The sequence below is a fragment of the Ailuropoda melanoleuca genome, chromosome 4, assembly GCF_002007445.2.
Source record: "Ailuropoda melanoleuca isolate Jingjing chromosome 4, ASM200744v2, whole genome shotgun sequence".
NCBI lineage: Eukaryota > Metazoa > Chordata > Mammalia > Carnivora > Ursidae > Ailuropoda > Ailuropoda melanoleuca.
Window position 1 is genome coordinate 114,776,316 of NC_048221.1, and position 15,742 is coordinate 114,792,057.

Consider the following 15,742-nt stretch of genomic DNA (forward strand, 5'->3'; position numbering starts at 1 on the left):
GCAAATCTATCACATAATCTAGGTTATTAGGCAGCCATTCATGCTATTTCCCTCCATCGCGCATGCAGACAATTAAAAGTCAAGTAGGGGGGGGCACCTGACTGGTTCAGTTGGTGGNGCCCCGAGCACACGACTCTTGATCTCAGGCTTATAAGTTGGAGCCCCACACGGCGTGTAGAGAATACTTTAAAAAAATAAAATCTTAAAAACAAAAAATAAGAGTCAAGTAGGGAGAACTGTAAGATTTTTTTTTTTAAGATTTTATTTATTTATTTGACGGAGATAGAGACAGCCAGCGAGAGAGGGAACACAAGCAGGGGGAGTGGGAGAGGAAGGAGCAGGCTCATTTCCGAGGAGGGGCTCGATCCCATAACACCGGGATCACGCCCTGAGGCGAAGGCAGACGCTTAACCTCTGTGCCACCCAGGCACCCCAGGGAGAACTGTAAGATTGACAGCTTGCCCTGAGCCTAGGAAGATGAAGAATCAGAGCTCACATTACCCATTCCAAACAGCCCCCCCAAATCCTCCTATAATCACAGGCATTAGTGTCAAAACGGAATCCATGGCATTTTGTCTTTTTTTATCATTTTACTCACTAAGAAGCAAGCAAAGGACAACAGCAGCATTTGAATTAATGCCTTAAATTCTACCTTCCCCAGGAAAACAAAGACTATAATGTAAGGGACAATCCCACTAAGCAGCTTGGCAGGGAGTGCAGTCTTACTCCTTTTCTTTTTGGGGAGGGAGATTCTGAAATACACAACCTTTCCACCTACAGTGAATAGCATCCCACTGTTATGTAAGTAATAGCACCTTCAAGGGGGAAGTGCTGTATGGAAATATAAAAATAGTAAGACAATCAGATATTCCAATTTTACCTTTTTACAAACACTTAAAAAATACATCAGTACAAATATAATGAAATGCAGAAACCTATCTAATTAGGAACCCTCTCTGGTCAGTTCTTTCCCCTCTGTAAAATGGAGATTACAAGTTGCTCTCCTCCGTCTACCACCTGCCTCAGTAAGATATGTTCTGCTGACGTACGAAATTTCCTCAATTCTGTGATGGAAAATTGTATGTCTGATTCAGTTAAATAACTATATGTTAGATAGTTAATATCTATTCCCGTCTGGTAAGAGATTCTATTCTTACTTTCCTTGGGAGGATTGTCTACAATGGTAACATAATCAACCCCCGGGGTAATATTCCCTGATCCGTAGGCTGCTTTGCACCTGAGGTTTGCCTTTTATCAGAGGTGGGCGTGCAAAAAGGCAGGTGGAGGAAGGCGGGGGTGGAGGCGAGAATTAAATGGTTTATTTCTCACGTGAATGGGAGGAGCCCTTTATTCCACCTCCTGAAAAACTCCATTAAAAGCTGTCGCTGCCCCTGGACAACCACAGGACAGGTCCATCAGCAGGAAGCCAGCATGGCCAGTGAGTCCAAATTTATTGACTATATCGATGAAGCTTTGGAAAAATCCAAAGAAACGGCGCTTTCTCGCTTGTTTTTCATTCATCAGGGGATTCCGTACCCAATCACCATGTGCACCTCAGAAACTTTCCAGGCCTTGGACACCTTTGAAGCCAGAAGTGATGACATGGTGCTCGCATCTTATCCAAAGTGTGGTAAGTGGCAAATCATTTTCTACAAGGGCACGTTTTCATAGTATGTAGGTTGGGCAGGGTGCAAGGCAAAGGTTGGGGAGGAAGGCAGTTCATCTCTGCACGAAGCTAGCCAGAAATCAGTGAGGAGGATGACTAAGACGTGTAAGAACATAACCTGTGAAATCAATAACTAGAACTGCTAGATTTAGAAACCTCCGTGTCTGAGGGAGGAAGTCTGCTGGATGATGGATGTAGAAAGGATGCATGGTGGGGCTAGCTACCAGAAAGATGAATGCAGCAAAGTCCATATGCTATCAAGCACTAAGAAGAATAGAAGCTTTCATCTTGATTCTTGACTAAACACAAAACCATGGCCATGTCTATAATGCATATGATGATTTGCACATAATAGATTGCTTTTCAGGATCAAGTATCATCAATCCTTTAGTTTCGCAAACCAGTTTTACATGGTGATTCGTCAATGGAAAGATGAGACATTAAGAATCTAAATTCTCCTATTTCTCCAATCTCACAATCTACTTTTGATTTTTTTTAACTGTTATTTCATCTCTAAATGTTTATTAAAGCCATCTTTCTGTTAATTGATGCTGGGTTATTATAAAATCGAAATTGTATATACTCCTATAGAAAATGTTCATAACATAAGGGAAAATAATATGTGATGTATAATAAAAAATCATTTCTATAACATAACATTGCTCTGTAAGGAACATGTTATAGATTCAAGAAGTTTTGCCGCTTGTTAATGGAAAAATCTGAAAAATAAGATAACTTGAATTTTGTACTAACATAAGTAAGAAATGCTCTGTTTTCCACAGAACTCTGTTTCTTTCCATAGCCTAGTTTATTTCAAATGAGGAAGAGAAGATTGTACATACCACAGGATGGTTGTAGGTTTTAATTTTATGATATATATGTGAAAGTAACATGCCTTTGCTGTATCAAGACTCCTCAATGAGCTTTGATTCTTGATTTTTCTTATAGGCTCAAATTGGATTCTCCACATCATTAGTGAATTGATATTTGCTGAATCTAAAAAAAAGTATGAATATCCAGAATTCCCAATTCTTGAATGTGGGGACCCAGAAAAATACCAGGTTGGTACAAAACAGCTTTTAAACTTACAGTAAATTATCATAGAGAGACTTCCTCTGTTTGGGGAATATTTTTAGTTTTGAGTTCAGAAAGTACAGTCCTAGTAATCATGGCAACTTATTTTGTGCTCACCCAGCACTTTTCAAGGATTATCTCGTTTCATGGCAAAATAACCTCATCACCATTTTACAAAAGGTAAAACCATTAGAAACTTACCCAAGGTCAAGGGCTAATATTTGAACCCAAGTTTTCCGATTCGAGCTTCTTAACCTCTGCACAATATAGACAGCCTACCTATACAAGAAAAACAGGAGGGAAAGCAAGATGAGAAACCTGAAGGAAAATTAAAACCAGTGTTGCCTGCCTGGCTCGGTAGAGCCTGTGACTCTTGATCTCAAGGTTGTGAGTTTGAGTCCCATTTGATTGTAGAGATTACTTAAAAAATAAAATCTTAGGGTGCCTGGGTGGCTCAATCGATTAACCAGCCAACTCTTGGTTTTGGCTCAGGTCATGATCTCAGGGTCTTGAGGTTGAGCGCCGGTCTGGCTGGGCACCCTGCGTGGAGTCTGCTTGTCCCCGATACCCGCCCCCACCCCCCACCACCTTGCATGTACTCTCTCTCTCAAATAAGTAAAATCTTTATTTAAAAAAAAAACTTAAAAATATAAATATAAAAATCAAATCTTAAAAAAAAATTGAAATGAAAAAAGCTTTGTCTCTGAAGACAGAGACTTGGGTGCGATGCCAGCAGGAGGGTTTTCTAAGGCCCAGATCATACTGCTCCCGGTTTACATCAGCAGCCCCCAGACGTTTCCTAGTGAGACATTACCTTTGATGTCCCTGCCTCCGTGATGACTCTTGTGTGTGGGGCGGGGAGTAAATGGGGATGGGAAAGGATCAAGTAGCAGCTGAGAGAGAGTCACCGGTGTGTGTAAAGGTTCTCAACAAGTCATCCTACCTGTTCTAATTCACCTTAGCATATGTTATTACTCACTTGATCAGTATAACTAAGTGGGGCTTGTGTGTGAGACAGGGCGTTCTGGTCCCTGCTGGGGAAGGCAAGAAAAGGATGGGAGGAAGGATCTGCCTCAGGACTTCAGTGCCTGGACAGGGCAAGTGAGAGGGGGACCATCCCCAGTCCTACCTAGATAGACCAGAAATGCATTTGGGAAGGGAAGGCTGTATTCAAGGGGAACCCCAATCTCAGCAAAACTTTGAGAAGTGTTTACCACCAAGACTTCCAACAAGCGGACAGAAGAACCCAGTTCCTAAGAATGAAGTCATTGGATTGAGACTTAGGAAGCGGTTTCTGGAAAATGACAGAGACACTTGGCATGATGACAAATATAAACTGAAAAGTTGGCTCTCAGATGGAAGGAAGCCCCTTTCCATGGATGGGGCTCCAGTCACAGGAAATCACATGCAAATGAGATGTGCAGGGACTTGGGGGCGGTCTGGAGTGGGAGGTAAGTGAGCATCCTGCATGCATGCGGTTGGCTGCAACCTCAGAAGGCATCCGAGGCCCTAGCAGCCACAGCAGGGCCCAGATGTGGGCGGTCAGCCCTGGCTCAGGATGCGTGGACAGGAGTCTTAAAAAGCTTCTTCCTAGGAAAGAAACGATGGGCCAATGAAAAGCCCCACTGGTTTCTCCTGTCCATTTTTTCTAAAGAGGGTGTTTAGCATCAACTTTACAACTTATGGTAACATTTCCCTAGTTTTCCAAATTTTTAAAAAATAAACTCTCTACCTGAGGTGGGGCTTGAACTCACGACCTGAAGATAAAGAGCTGCATGCTCTGAGCCACCCAGGCACCCCTATTTTAAAGTGGAAATCAGTAAGAAGATGAGCTTTCCTTAATAGTCACGCACTTTACAGAAAACTTTCCTAAAATACGTATATTTTCCTGGGGTGCCTGGCCGTCTTAGACCGTGGAGCATGCAACTCTTGATATCAGGGTTGTGGGTTAGAGCCCCACATTGGGCATAGAGATTACTTTAAAAAAAATAAAATAAAATAAGTATATTTTCTTAAGCTATAGCTATATTTAGTCTTTATGTTGCTTATAGTTTCGCCATATCACATTTTCATTGACATTTTATTATATGCATACCAGTTTTGGTACAGTTATTTCTCATTTTCTTCCTGGATATTTTTCATATCCTTTTAGGAACTTTACCGTTTCTCATATGCCTTTTTGTGATTTTTGGCCGCGCACTGTAGTGGAAACAGCATTCTATAACTTAATCTGAAAATCACTATCTGTGTGATTTTGCACAAAGCACTTAAAACCTCAAAGCCTATTGTTAATCTCTAAAATGGGGGTTATAATACCTACCTGAGAGGATTGCTGTGAATGAATGTTAAAGTGACATTCAAAACTAAAAATTAGGGCAGCTTGATGTAAATCAAGTATTATGACTGTTAATCACCACTTGGGCCCATATCATTGACGTAAATTCTTTTTTTAATTTTTAAAACCTCATTTTATTTTTTGCCCTTGCTTGCGTTGGGATCTCCACTAAGTTTTTACAGAACAACTGGCTATAAAATGTCTAAATATCATTTTATCACTGGAAATAATGTGACCAAGCAGTGAGCGGCCTCTATAAATATGGAAATAAACTTGAAGCATTAGCTCATAGAGCGTACGAAAGGCCTGATTTTAGGATAAAACCCTTACCCCTGGCAGGTTACACGGATAACTTCATTTTTAAATCATCAGCAGGAGTAGAAACACACAGAGATTCAATGACTGAGTCCTTACACTGACAAGAATTTCTCTTGTAAAATACTTCTCAGATGTTCAAGTGACTGTGCACTTTCAGGTTCTGTTGGGATATTTGATTGAATGGAAAATTTTAANAGCCAAGAGTAGGAAAGCCATCAGATTAGAGGCAGGGCTGATGGGGGGAAGGGGGGAGGGGGGGGGGGGGGGGGGGGGGGGGGGGGGGGGGGGGGGGGTTGCGGAGGGAAGCAGGCTCTCCGCTGAGGAGGGATCCCAGCTTGGGGCTTGATCCCAGGACCTGGGGATCATGACCTGAGCAAGGCAGATGCTTAACTGACTGAGCCACCCAAGGGCCCCTGGAATTTTTTTGGTAAAAAAAAAAAATCTAGATATTAAAAATAGGTTCAGAAGAGCTATGGTAAAACTTAAATATTTCTGTTAAAGACCTTGAATATAGAAGAGAGCCAAATTAAGTCAAGGAGTAGACTACAGATTATGAGCTGTCTTGAACAAAAAGAATTTGATGTGATTGTGAGAAAATGTAAACTATTCAAAAAGTGACCAAAAAAAAAGAAAAGAGGTGAGCCAGATCCTACAAGGAGATCTAAAAGAATGATTTAAAAATTTTTTTTATGATTTTCTTTATTCCTCACTCCCACAAAGAAAACAGAAAAAAATTAAAAATTGGAGGAGGAGGGGTGCCTGGGTGGCTCAGTCGGTTGAGCGTCTGACTCTTGATTTTGGCTCAGGTCATGATCTTAGGGTTGTGAGATGGAGCCCAGCCCCGCCCCACACAGGGTTCCCTGCTGGGGGTGGAGCCTGTTTAAGATTTTCTCTCTTCCTCTGCCCTTCCCCCACCCCTGTGCGTAAGCGCACTCTTCCTTTCTCTCTCTCTAAAACCAAAAATATTGGAGGAGGAAATGGAGAAGGCATAACAATAACGATGCTTGAAACTACCATTCAGATACTCCACTTACAAATGATTGACCATACGACACACACTTTCACTTTATTGTGTATATTTTTAAGAGAATGAAACAGTTTCCATCGCCAAGGGTTTTGGCCACTCACCTCCATTATGACAAATTACCTGGGTCCATCTTCAAGAATAAAGCCAAGGTGAGTGTCCCTTCTTACTCGTATTTCAATGTGACTTTTTAATGTCTAGATATTGCCTTTCTGAGCTATGTGATGAATTTTGCATCTTACAGAATTTCATTAAATGAAGTGTGAGATTTGATATTTCTTCTGTTGTTTCTTTCTTCAGATTATATTTGCTATAGTTTCATGCAAAGCAAATGCATTTTCAGCTAGGATATAAAACATATAACGAGAATTGAAGATATTTTAAAATCTGCTTTATAGTGAATAGATTTTAGAATCCCACTAAGATATTTAGAGTGTTTAACAAAAGAGTACAATCTAGGAAAACAAGCAGAGGTTTTGTTGTTGTTCTCTCTGATGAGCATTACCTACCCGAGGTCTGAAACAATTTTATTTCTGAATTTCACATATAATAGCAAACTTCATGTCATGCATACATAACCATAGGTGTGTTAGCTACTCTTATCACTGTTTGATCTTCTCCCACCAAACTCTGAACTTTATTTTCATTTTCCTTAATACTATTCTGCAATTTTTACTTTGCCATTTAACTTTCCAGATCATGCCTTTAGGACTATCCTAATGAGCTTGCTCTTTTTTCCTTTTTGATATCTTCTACATACGCCTTTTTATTAAGTTCATTAGCACAAGTTCTCTGCTACAACATCAATCTGCTTTTTCTTCTTTTTTCGCCTTCTCCTCAAATTTCCCCATATGCTACCCCCTCTTCCTCAGTTTCTTACTGTCATTCTTTCTCTATATGTTAACAAAATTAAGTCGTATACAAGAGTACACAATGGTATTGCTCAACCCTTCACTTTTCCAAAGTTCAGAACATAGACCTGAATAAATTAACTTAATTTTCTCTCCCTAGATACTGGTGATATTTCGAAACCCTAAAGATACGGCAGTATCTTTTTTCCATTTCCACAATGATGTCCCTGATATTCCAAGCTATGGTTCTTGGGATGAATTCTTCAGACAGTTCATGAAAGGACAAGGTATAGCTGTTGGCAAAAGAATCCTTACCTCAACAGATGACCACATTAAGTACAAAAAATCAAATGTGTTTTACAGTAAAGAAAGAAAGAAGATTAAGGAGGATCCAGGAACCAAAAAGTTGTTTTTAAATGAAGCTTTATAGCATCACCAGTTCTGCGCATCAAACAATAATACACTAGTGTCTTTAAAAATAATTTGGGCAGTTCATATGTTGACTATGAGTACGGGGTGGCCATAGAACAGGCATGGGACAGGGGTGCCTGGCTGGCTCAGTGGGTAGAGCATGTGATTCTCGATCTCGGAGTTATAAGTTTGAGCCCCATGTTGGGGATAGAGATTACTAAAAATAAATAAAAACTTTAAAAAATAATAGAATAAAATTTAAAAATCTTAAAAATCCACCCCTAAGATATTCATTTGCCAGAAAGGAAATCAGCTTTGCTATACCATGTTGATATTTTACCTCTGGTTATTGCTAACTGCAATTTTATAAGTGTCTACTGATGCTCCAGGTACTCAAGTGGGTGTTGTATGTGCATAACTTCGTTTAAGACCATAACAAACTATGAATAAGGCAGTAGTGTCCCCTTGTACAGATGAGGAAACTAATCAAAAAAGTTGAATCACTTGCCAGTGGTCCCACTGCTTGTAGGTATCCATGACTCTACTCCCATGGGTATAGTGGCCAGAGATTAAAGATGCTTTCTCTAACAGTTGGCTCTCTTGAGTCTTACAATGGAGTAGAAGATAGAATTAATGCCAGATGACCCTAGAAGGGAAGCTATTGACAGGTCACCCCAAGAGGACCACTTTCGAAGGTGACCAGCCCAGCAACCACATGCATGGACACTGGTTACAGTATGGGGATTGGGCTGTAGGACAGAAAAAAATAGTGCACAGAAGGTGCTTATGAAGTTTAGTTTGTCTGGAAGCCGCTCATGGAGGCTGGATGGAGGAGGCAGTTAAGGCAAGTCTGAAACTGCACCCCGTTGATAACCCGAGAGGACATTGAGTGATGAGGAAGCTGTCATCACTGGAACAATCTATCGTAGGGAATCTTGGTGGTTTTATCCCCCCTTTCAGCCTAATTATTTGATTGACAGTGATGAAATGTGCCAAGCTTAACTTAAATAAAGTTTCTGCCTTACAAACTTGTTAAATTCAACTTATGGAGGAAGCTCAATGTACTGGGAAACATACAGGATTTAGAATGAGAGGTCTGAATTGGACTTCATTGCTTGTTATGATATATTAATACATAATGTTAGAAAGAATAAAATAGTTACCACTTACTGAACAATTACTACATGCTAGGCACTATATGCTATCCCTAGCATGTATTTTTTAAATTTCATTTCTCATAAGAACCCTATGAGGATAAATACTATTATTGTCCCCATTTTATAAAGATGGAAATAGAGGCATAAGAAGGTCACACAGTCATTAAGTAGCAGAGCTAGAGCTTTAATTAATTAGTTAATTTTTCAATTTAAATTCAATTATTTAACATATTGTATGTTATTAGCTTCAGAGATAGAGTTCAGTGATTCATCAGTCTTATAGAATAGCCAGTGAACAGAGCTAGAACTTAAATCCAGGTTCAAATCACTCATGCCTGGGTCAAAAGACATTTGATCCCTGTGAACCTTGGTTTCCTTGCTTCTAGAGGAAAGATACCAGTGTCCGACCTACAGGGAGTGGAACAGTACAGCATTTTGTTTGTTTGGCAGCACTAGCTCTGGTATCAGACAGATGTCGAAAGATGACAGTACTCGTAACTTACTAACCGTGTGACCTTGAAGTGGTTACTTAACTTCTTTTCTATTTCCCCATCAACAAAATAGGTATAAAAATTGTACCTATCACATTGGGTTGCTTTCAAGATTGAAGGATAAAATGTATCAATTAATAGTGTATTTGGAAGGACAGGAAACCTGACCACAATGGCCTAAACAGATTGGGTTTTATTTTTCTCACTAAACAAGAAGGCTGAAGGTAGGCAGCTGCTTCAGCTGCCCAGTGATATTGGGCCAACACCTCTGACATTTCCTTGGCCTCTCCCTTGGGCGTTTTGCAACATACTCTCAAGTTGGCTACTGTCTCTCCGAGCATCCCCTTCAGTTCATGAAGAAGGCTCATCAGGACAGCAGACTCATGCTTGTGTATGGCTGGCCAGAACCACATCCTGTGACCAACCACAGCTCTAAGGGAGGATGAAAAACAGGAACCCAAACTCTCACAATTGGCTTACACCCAAGTAATCAGGGTTTGGGTGGCAAAAAAAACGGAAGTGTATCGGATAGCGGGCATGAAACTTACAATGTTTGCCACAACAAATAAAACGTAGAAACAGCTTGGCTCAAAACAAGGCCTTCATGATGATGATAATGATAATAATTATGAGAATATTCCTATTATTAATGATAGAGTAATAATGGCTAAAATTTGTTGAGTGGGTACTATGAATCAGGTGCTATTTTAAGCATTTGATACGTGTTAATTTGGTACAAGTTGAATGTATGAATCTACTTTTTCAACCAAAGTTTTTAAAGTCTAAAAATATATCAAGTATTTTTGATTAAAAAAACCTAGCATTCAAATTGAGGCTCTCTGTAAGTGTAAAATACCCACTGGCTTTGGAAGCCTTAGAATATACAAAAAGAAATGTTATGTTTTCTTAATAACTTTTTATGTTGATTACATTTGGAAATGATAATATTTGGGGATATATTTGGTTAAACAAAATATCAAAATTAATTTCACCTGTTTCTTTTTTCTTTTTTGTAAAAGATTTATTTATTTGAGAGAGAGCGCACAAGTGGAGGGGCAGAGGGGGAGGGAGAGAGCATCTGAAGCAGACTCTGGTGGGGGGGGGTGTGTGCTGGATTTCATGACTCCAAGATCATGACCTGAGCTGAAAGCAGGAGTCTGTCGCTCAACCAACTGAGCCACCCACGTGCCCCTCTTTTTGCTTTTCTTAATGCAGCTACTGGAACACTTAAAATTACGGATATTGCGGCACCTGGGTGGCATAGTCAGTTAAGCATTGGACTCTTGGTTTCGGCTCAGGTCATGATCTCAGGGTCGTGAGATCAACCCCCAGAGCATCTGCTTCAGCTTCTCTCTCCCTCTCTCTTGCCCCTCCCACGTGTGCACTCTCTCTCTCACTCTCTCTCTCTCTCAAATAAATAAATCTTTAAAAATAAAATAAAATAAAATTACAGATATGGCTTGCACTAAATTTCTATTGGGCAATGCTGATCTAGATAACATCTGTCTCGTCATTTCTTTCTTTCTGGCACTGTCGGTTTTCATGTATCATTCACTATTTCTGAATTATTTTATTCACCTAAATGTTCATCAATGTCTGATAGTTTTTATCAAACCACTTTTGAAACTTGCTTAGTTGTGTTATTAGTTATGAAAATAATAAAATGAATAGAAATCTGATAATAGGAATGGTTTATGCCAATTTTTCTGGAGCAGGGATTTGAAAGGACAAATAAGCATCTTGTTTGAGCGGTGCCTGGGTGGCTCGGTCGGTTAAATGTCAGACTCTTGATTTTGGCTCAGGTTACGATCTCAGGGTCATGAGATCAAGCCCCTCATGAAGCCGCTTGGTGGGTTCTGCAATTGGCGAGGAGTCTGCTTCTCTCTCTCTCTCTCCCTCTGCCCCTCCCCCACTGGCGTGTGCTTTCTCTGAAATAAATCTTTTTTAAAAACCATCTTGTTTGAGCATGTATACATATGTATAGTTTATATGTTAGAGCATAAATTAACCATCTATCATTTTAACCTCAGTTATTTAAAATTCCTTAAGAATTTTTTTTCCTGTGCTTCTAGTTTCTTGGGGAAGTTATTTTGATTTTGCCGTTAACTGGAACAAACATCTTGATGATGAAAATGTTAAGTTCATATTATATGAAGACCTGAAAAAGGTGAGATTATGATTATTGACATTTTATAGCAAAATTTCTTATAAAATATAACATAGAGTAACTTACTTTTAATGTCTGGTTATGTGAGTATTGTATCCAATGAAAAGAAAAAGAATATTCCAAATATGTGGGACAGTGCTAGGGAAAAAATACAATGCATAGGGGCTTAGATTGTTTATTTCACAGAAATAAAATAATGCTTAGCAACTTATTACTAAGAGTGGCTACTTTATTTTCCTGCTATGGTAGTCCAATTTAAGAATGGCAACAATAATAGGTAGGTTTCAGTTGAGATTTAATTGAACATGCATTTGGCTGTGAATTGATTTTTCCATATGATTTTATTTTTTAAATTGTTTATTCATGAACGTTTAGTGAGTGAGTGCTCAGCATTGTTCTAGGCCCTCGTGATACATCAGTGAACAGACCAGACAAAGTTCACTGCCCTGGAGAAGCCTACCTTCCAGCTAAAGAAGATAGGGAGAGAGAAAGATAAATAATAAATACAATATTTTATTAATGTTTATAATATGCGAGAGAAAATAAATGGCATAGCTGGTTAAGGAAAGCTGGAAATGCTAGATAGGCGTGGGGAATTGGGATGCTGGACATACCCCAGTATAAAATAGGGTAGTTGGCTGAAACCCTATGTTAAGTATGTGATTTGAGCAATATCTAAAGAAGAGAGGGAGTGAGCCAAGTAGGTAACTGGAATAAGAGCTTTCCAGGCATGCAGAACTAACTGAAGCAAAGGCCCTGAGGTAGGAATGTTCCTGGCACTGTTAAGTGACATGAAGGAGGTGAATGTGGCTGGGTCAGTAGGGACGAGCCAGGGGAGGTTAACCAATGAGAACAGAGGCAAGAGAATGAGATAGAGTGAAGTATGGGAATCATGAGGCAGGCCATTGAAATTCCTTTGGCTTTCACTCTGAGTGAAATGGGAAGCCATTGTAGGATTCGAGCAGAAGAGTGATAGGAGTTGGTGTGTTTTTAATAGTTTCATTCTGGTTGGTGTATGAGAACGTACTAGAGAGAAGCAGGCAGTGTAGAGAAACAGAAGAGGAGCATACTGCAGTAGTCCAGGCCAAGGAAGATGGTGGCTCAGGCCAGAAGGGTCAGTGGAAGTGATAAGTTGTTGAATTCTGAATATATGTTAAGGAGAGCTAATAGGATTTGCTTGGACTGAACGAGAGCAAGAGTGGTGAGAGAAAAAGAGAAATCAGATAAGACTCCAATATTATTGGCCTGACCAACTGAGAGGATTGAGTTGTCATCATTTGAGTAGGAGATGCCAGCAGGTGAAAGCGGGATTGTGGGAAAGATCAGTGGTTTGGTTTTGGATATGCTTAGTCTGAGATGTTTATCAGTCATCTAAATGGATGAGGTCAGGTAGGCAGTTGGGTATAAAAGTCTTGAATGAAGAGAGAGTTCTGGGCTGTATATATAAATTTGGGGTATGGGTGGTGTTTAAAGTCATGAGATTACATACCCCTATATGTAAGTATACAGACAGAGAAGAGACGACCAAGAACTGAGCGCTGGAGTCCCCCATTGAGAGAGTTTGGAAAACAGGAGGAATCAGCAAAGGAGGCAGAGGATTGGCTATAGAGGTAGAGGGGAAGACAGAGTCCCGGAACTCCAGTGAAGAAAGTAGGGTAAAAAGAAGGGAGTGTGTGATGCTTTCTAGTGGAAGTAAGGTCTTAACACCAGTCCCCCCTGACATTCTTATCAAAGGAGAGCATAACTGAACCCATCCCTTCTGTCAATAGAGTGCATTTATGGAACATGAAAGAACATACCAATTTAGTCCATTCTCCTTCTAGTCTAGAATAATGTCTCTAAAACTTGTGTTCTATGGAATGTCAGTGTTGCCTGGATGTTAATAATTCTTGCTCAGAGGTTGCCTATTCAAACTGATTTTGGGACTGCTATTTCTTTGGGACATTCACATTGCAAGCTGGCATAGCAAAGACTAAGAGATCCTATAGGAAAAACAAACAAACAAAAAGGTTATCTTTATTTAACCAAAAGGATTCCAAACTTATTTGACCTCAACCCTTCACCCTCCTTTTTTTTTTTTCACGAAACACCTGTAACCACCCTTGAAATAAATTAGTGTTCTATAGAATACAGTTCTAGGAGATTTATGAATCTTCATTGGTCAACAATACTGTTGAGGAGGTTCATGACTTATAAGGGTATTTAGACAAGATAAATTAAAAGACTCCTCGTTTTCATGATTCTAAAAATTAGACTTTCATGATGGAATTAAATGTAGGATTCAGAAGAAAAGAGTATTGGAACGAGCACATACAATTACATGAATTTCCTCAGCTCATCTAGACTGGTGCTTGTTAATAAAATGAGTATCACCTTAGATGAGATTCTTACCTACTACTTAATGCTTGCTATCATTATTTGTATCCTGAAGAGTTTAGGAAGAGTCATATGTTGAAACTACAAAGTAAAATCAATACAGAATATCATGTAGGGCTATCTTGAATACTGATACAGAAGTATCAAAGGAGGATGGAGTTAAGATGGTGGAGGAGTAGGGGACCCCTTTTACAGCTGGTCCCTGAGTAGAGCTGGATAGGTACCAGACCGGCATGAAACATCCATGAAATCAGCCTGAGACGCAGGAAGATACATCTGGATCTCTACAAATGAACATCTCCAGTACTGAGGTACGAAGCAGGGAGCCGTGAAACCAGCACAGATATCGGAAGATAAACGGAAGGGGGAGGGAGCCACCACGTTTGGGCGCTGGGAAGTGGTAGCCACCTGCACGGGGGAGTGGGTGGACTCGCGGACCGGCACCCGTGAGAGAGCAGACTGAGACCGTGAGCTGGGAGCACGCGCCACCAGACTGAAATGGAGCTCCACTGTGCTCACTGGATCCAGACTGAGACCAGGAGCTCCGGAGCGCGCGGGGGCGGCTGGCGGCTGGTGGTGTTAGAAACACAAAGGACAGAGACACGCTGACCCTGGAAGTGAGGGCTGGGATGCCGGGTGTGGGGCGCACAGCCCGGGACGCTGCAGGGTTGAGCAGCACCAACAGTAACAGAGTTAAAGTGGACAGAACATCAGTGGAGAATGGGCCGCGATCCCTCTGTTCTGTGACAGAGGCTGAATTTCGGCCGCTGCTGCTCTGACTCTCAGAACAGGTACAGCAGACCGCCAGGGAAAGCCACCAGAGAACAAAAGCCTGGAAATACCGGCTCACAGCGTGCCCATCCCCATCCCCCCTCGCAGGGGATATGAAGACTCTACCCAAACAGGGTTTCCTGAGTATCTGCACGGCAGGCCCCTCCCCCAGAAGGCAGGCTGAAAAATCAAGAAGGCCACAACCCAGGGCACCTGGGTGATGCAGTCATTGAGTGCCTGTCTTCAGTTTAGGGCGTGATCCCGGCATTCTGGAAAGGAGTCCCTCATCAGGCTCCTCCTCTGGGAGCCTGCTTCTTCCTCTCGCACTCCCCTGCTTGGGTTCCCTCTCTCGCTGGTTGGCTCTCTGCCACATAAATAAATAAAATCTTTAAAGAAGAAGCCCACATAACTAAGATCCCTATAAAACAAGGGCGCACGGCCTGGGTCCCAGTCAATAATTTGGGCTCTGGACAAGCCTGCAACCTCTCCTCATCAGAATGAGAAGGAGAACCCCCCCCCCATGAGCAAAGAAAAGACAGTGAGTCTGTGGCCTCTGCCACAGAAATAATGGATATGGATGTAACCAAATTATCAGAAATGGAATTCAGAGTAACAATGGTCAAGATGATGAGTAGACTTGAAAAAAGTATTAAACAAAATGTTACTGAGACTATAGAATCCCTAAGGATAGAAATGAGAGCGAATCTGACAGAAATTACAAATTCAATGAGCCAAATGCAGTCAAAACTAGAGGCTCTGACGGCCAGGGTCACCGAGGCAGAGGAACGCATTAGCGAACTGGAGGATGGGTTAGTAGAAGAAAAAACGAAAATAGAAGCTGGTCTAAAAAAAACCCACGCCCACGAATGTAGATTACGGGAGATTACTGACTCAATGAAACCTTCCAATGTCTGAATCATCGGCATCCCCGAGAGTGTGGAGAAAAACAGAGGTCTAGAAGAGATATTTGAACACATTGTAGCTGAGAACTTCCCTAATCTAGCGAGGGAAACAAACATTCGTGTCCAACGGCAGAGAGGACCCCACCCAAGCTCAACCACGACAAACCTACACCACGTCACGTCATAGTGCAATTCGCAA

General features: G+C 40.9%; 1 protein-coding gene across 1 annotated transcript in view; it reads left to right on the forward strand.

The window, feature by feature from the left end:
- The first annotated feature begins 1,431 nt into the window (after positions 1–1,431).
- Positions 1,432–15,742, forward strand: part of SULT6B1 (sulfotransferase family 6B member 1) — a 17,209-nt gene continuing 2,898 nt past the window's right edge. Inside the window, exons 1-5 of the mRNA XM_034657313.1 lie at positions 1,432–1,630; positions 2,615–2,727; positions 6,480–6,569; positions 7,429–7,555; positions 11,400–11,494. Coding sequence (XP_034513204.1) covers positions 1,432–1,630; positions 2,615–2,727; positions 6,480–6,569; positions 7,429–7,555; positions 11,400–11,494 — 624 coding nt within the window. The remainder of the gene's footprint in view (positions 1,631–2,614; positions 2,728–6,479; positions 6,570–7,428; positions 7,556–11,399; positions 11,495–15,742) is intronic.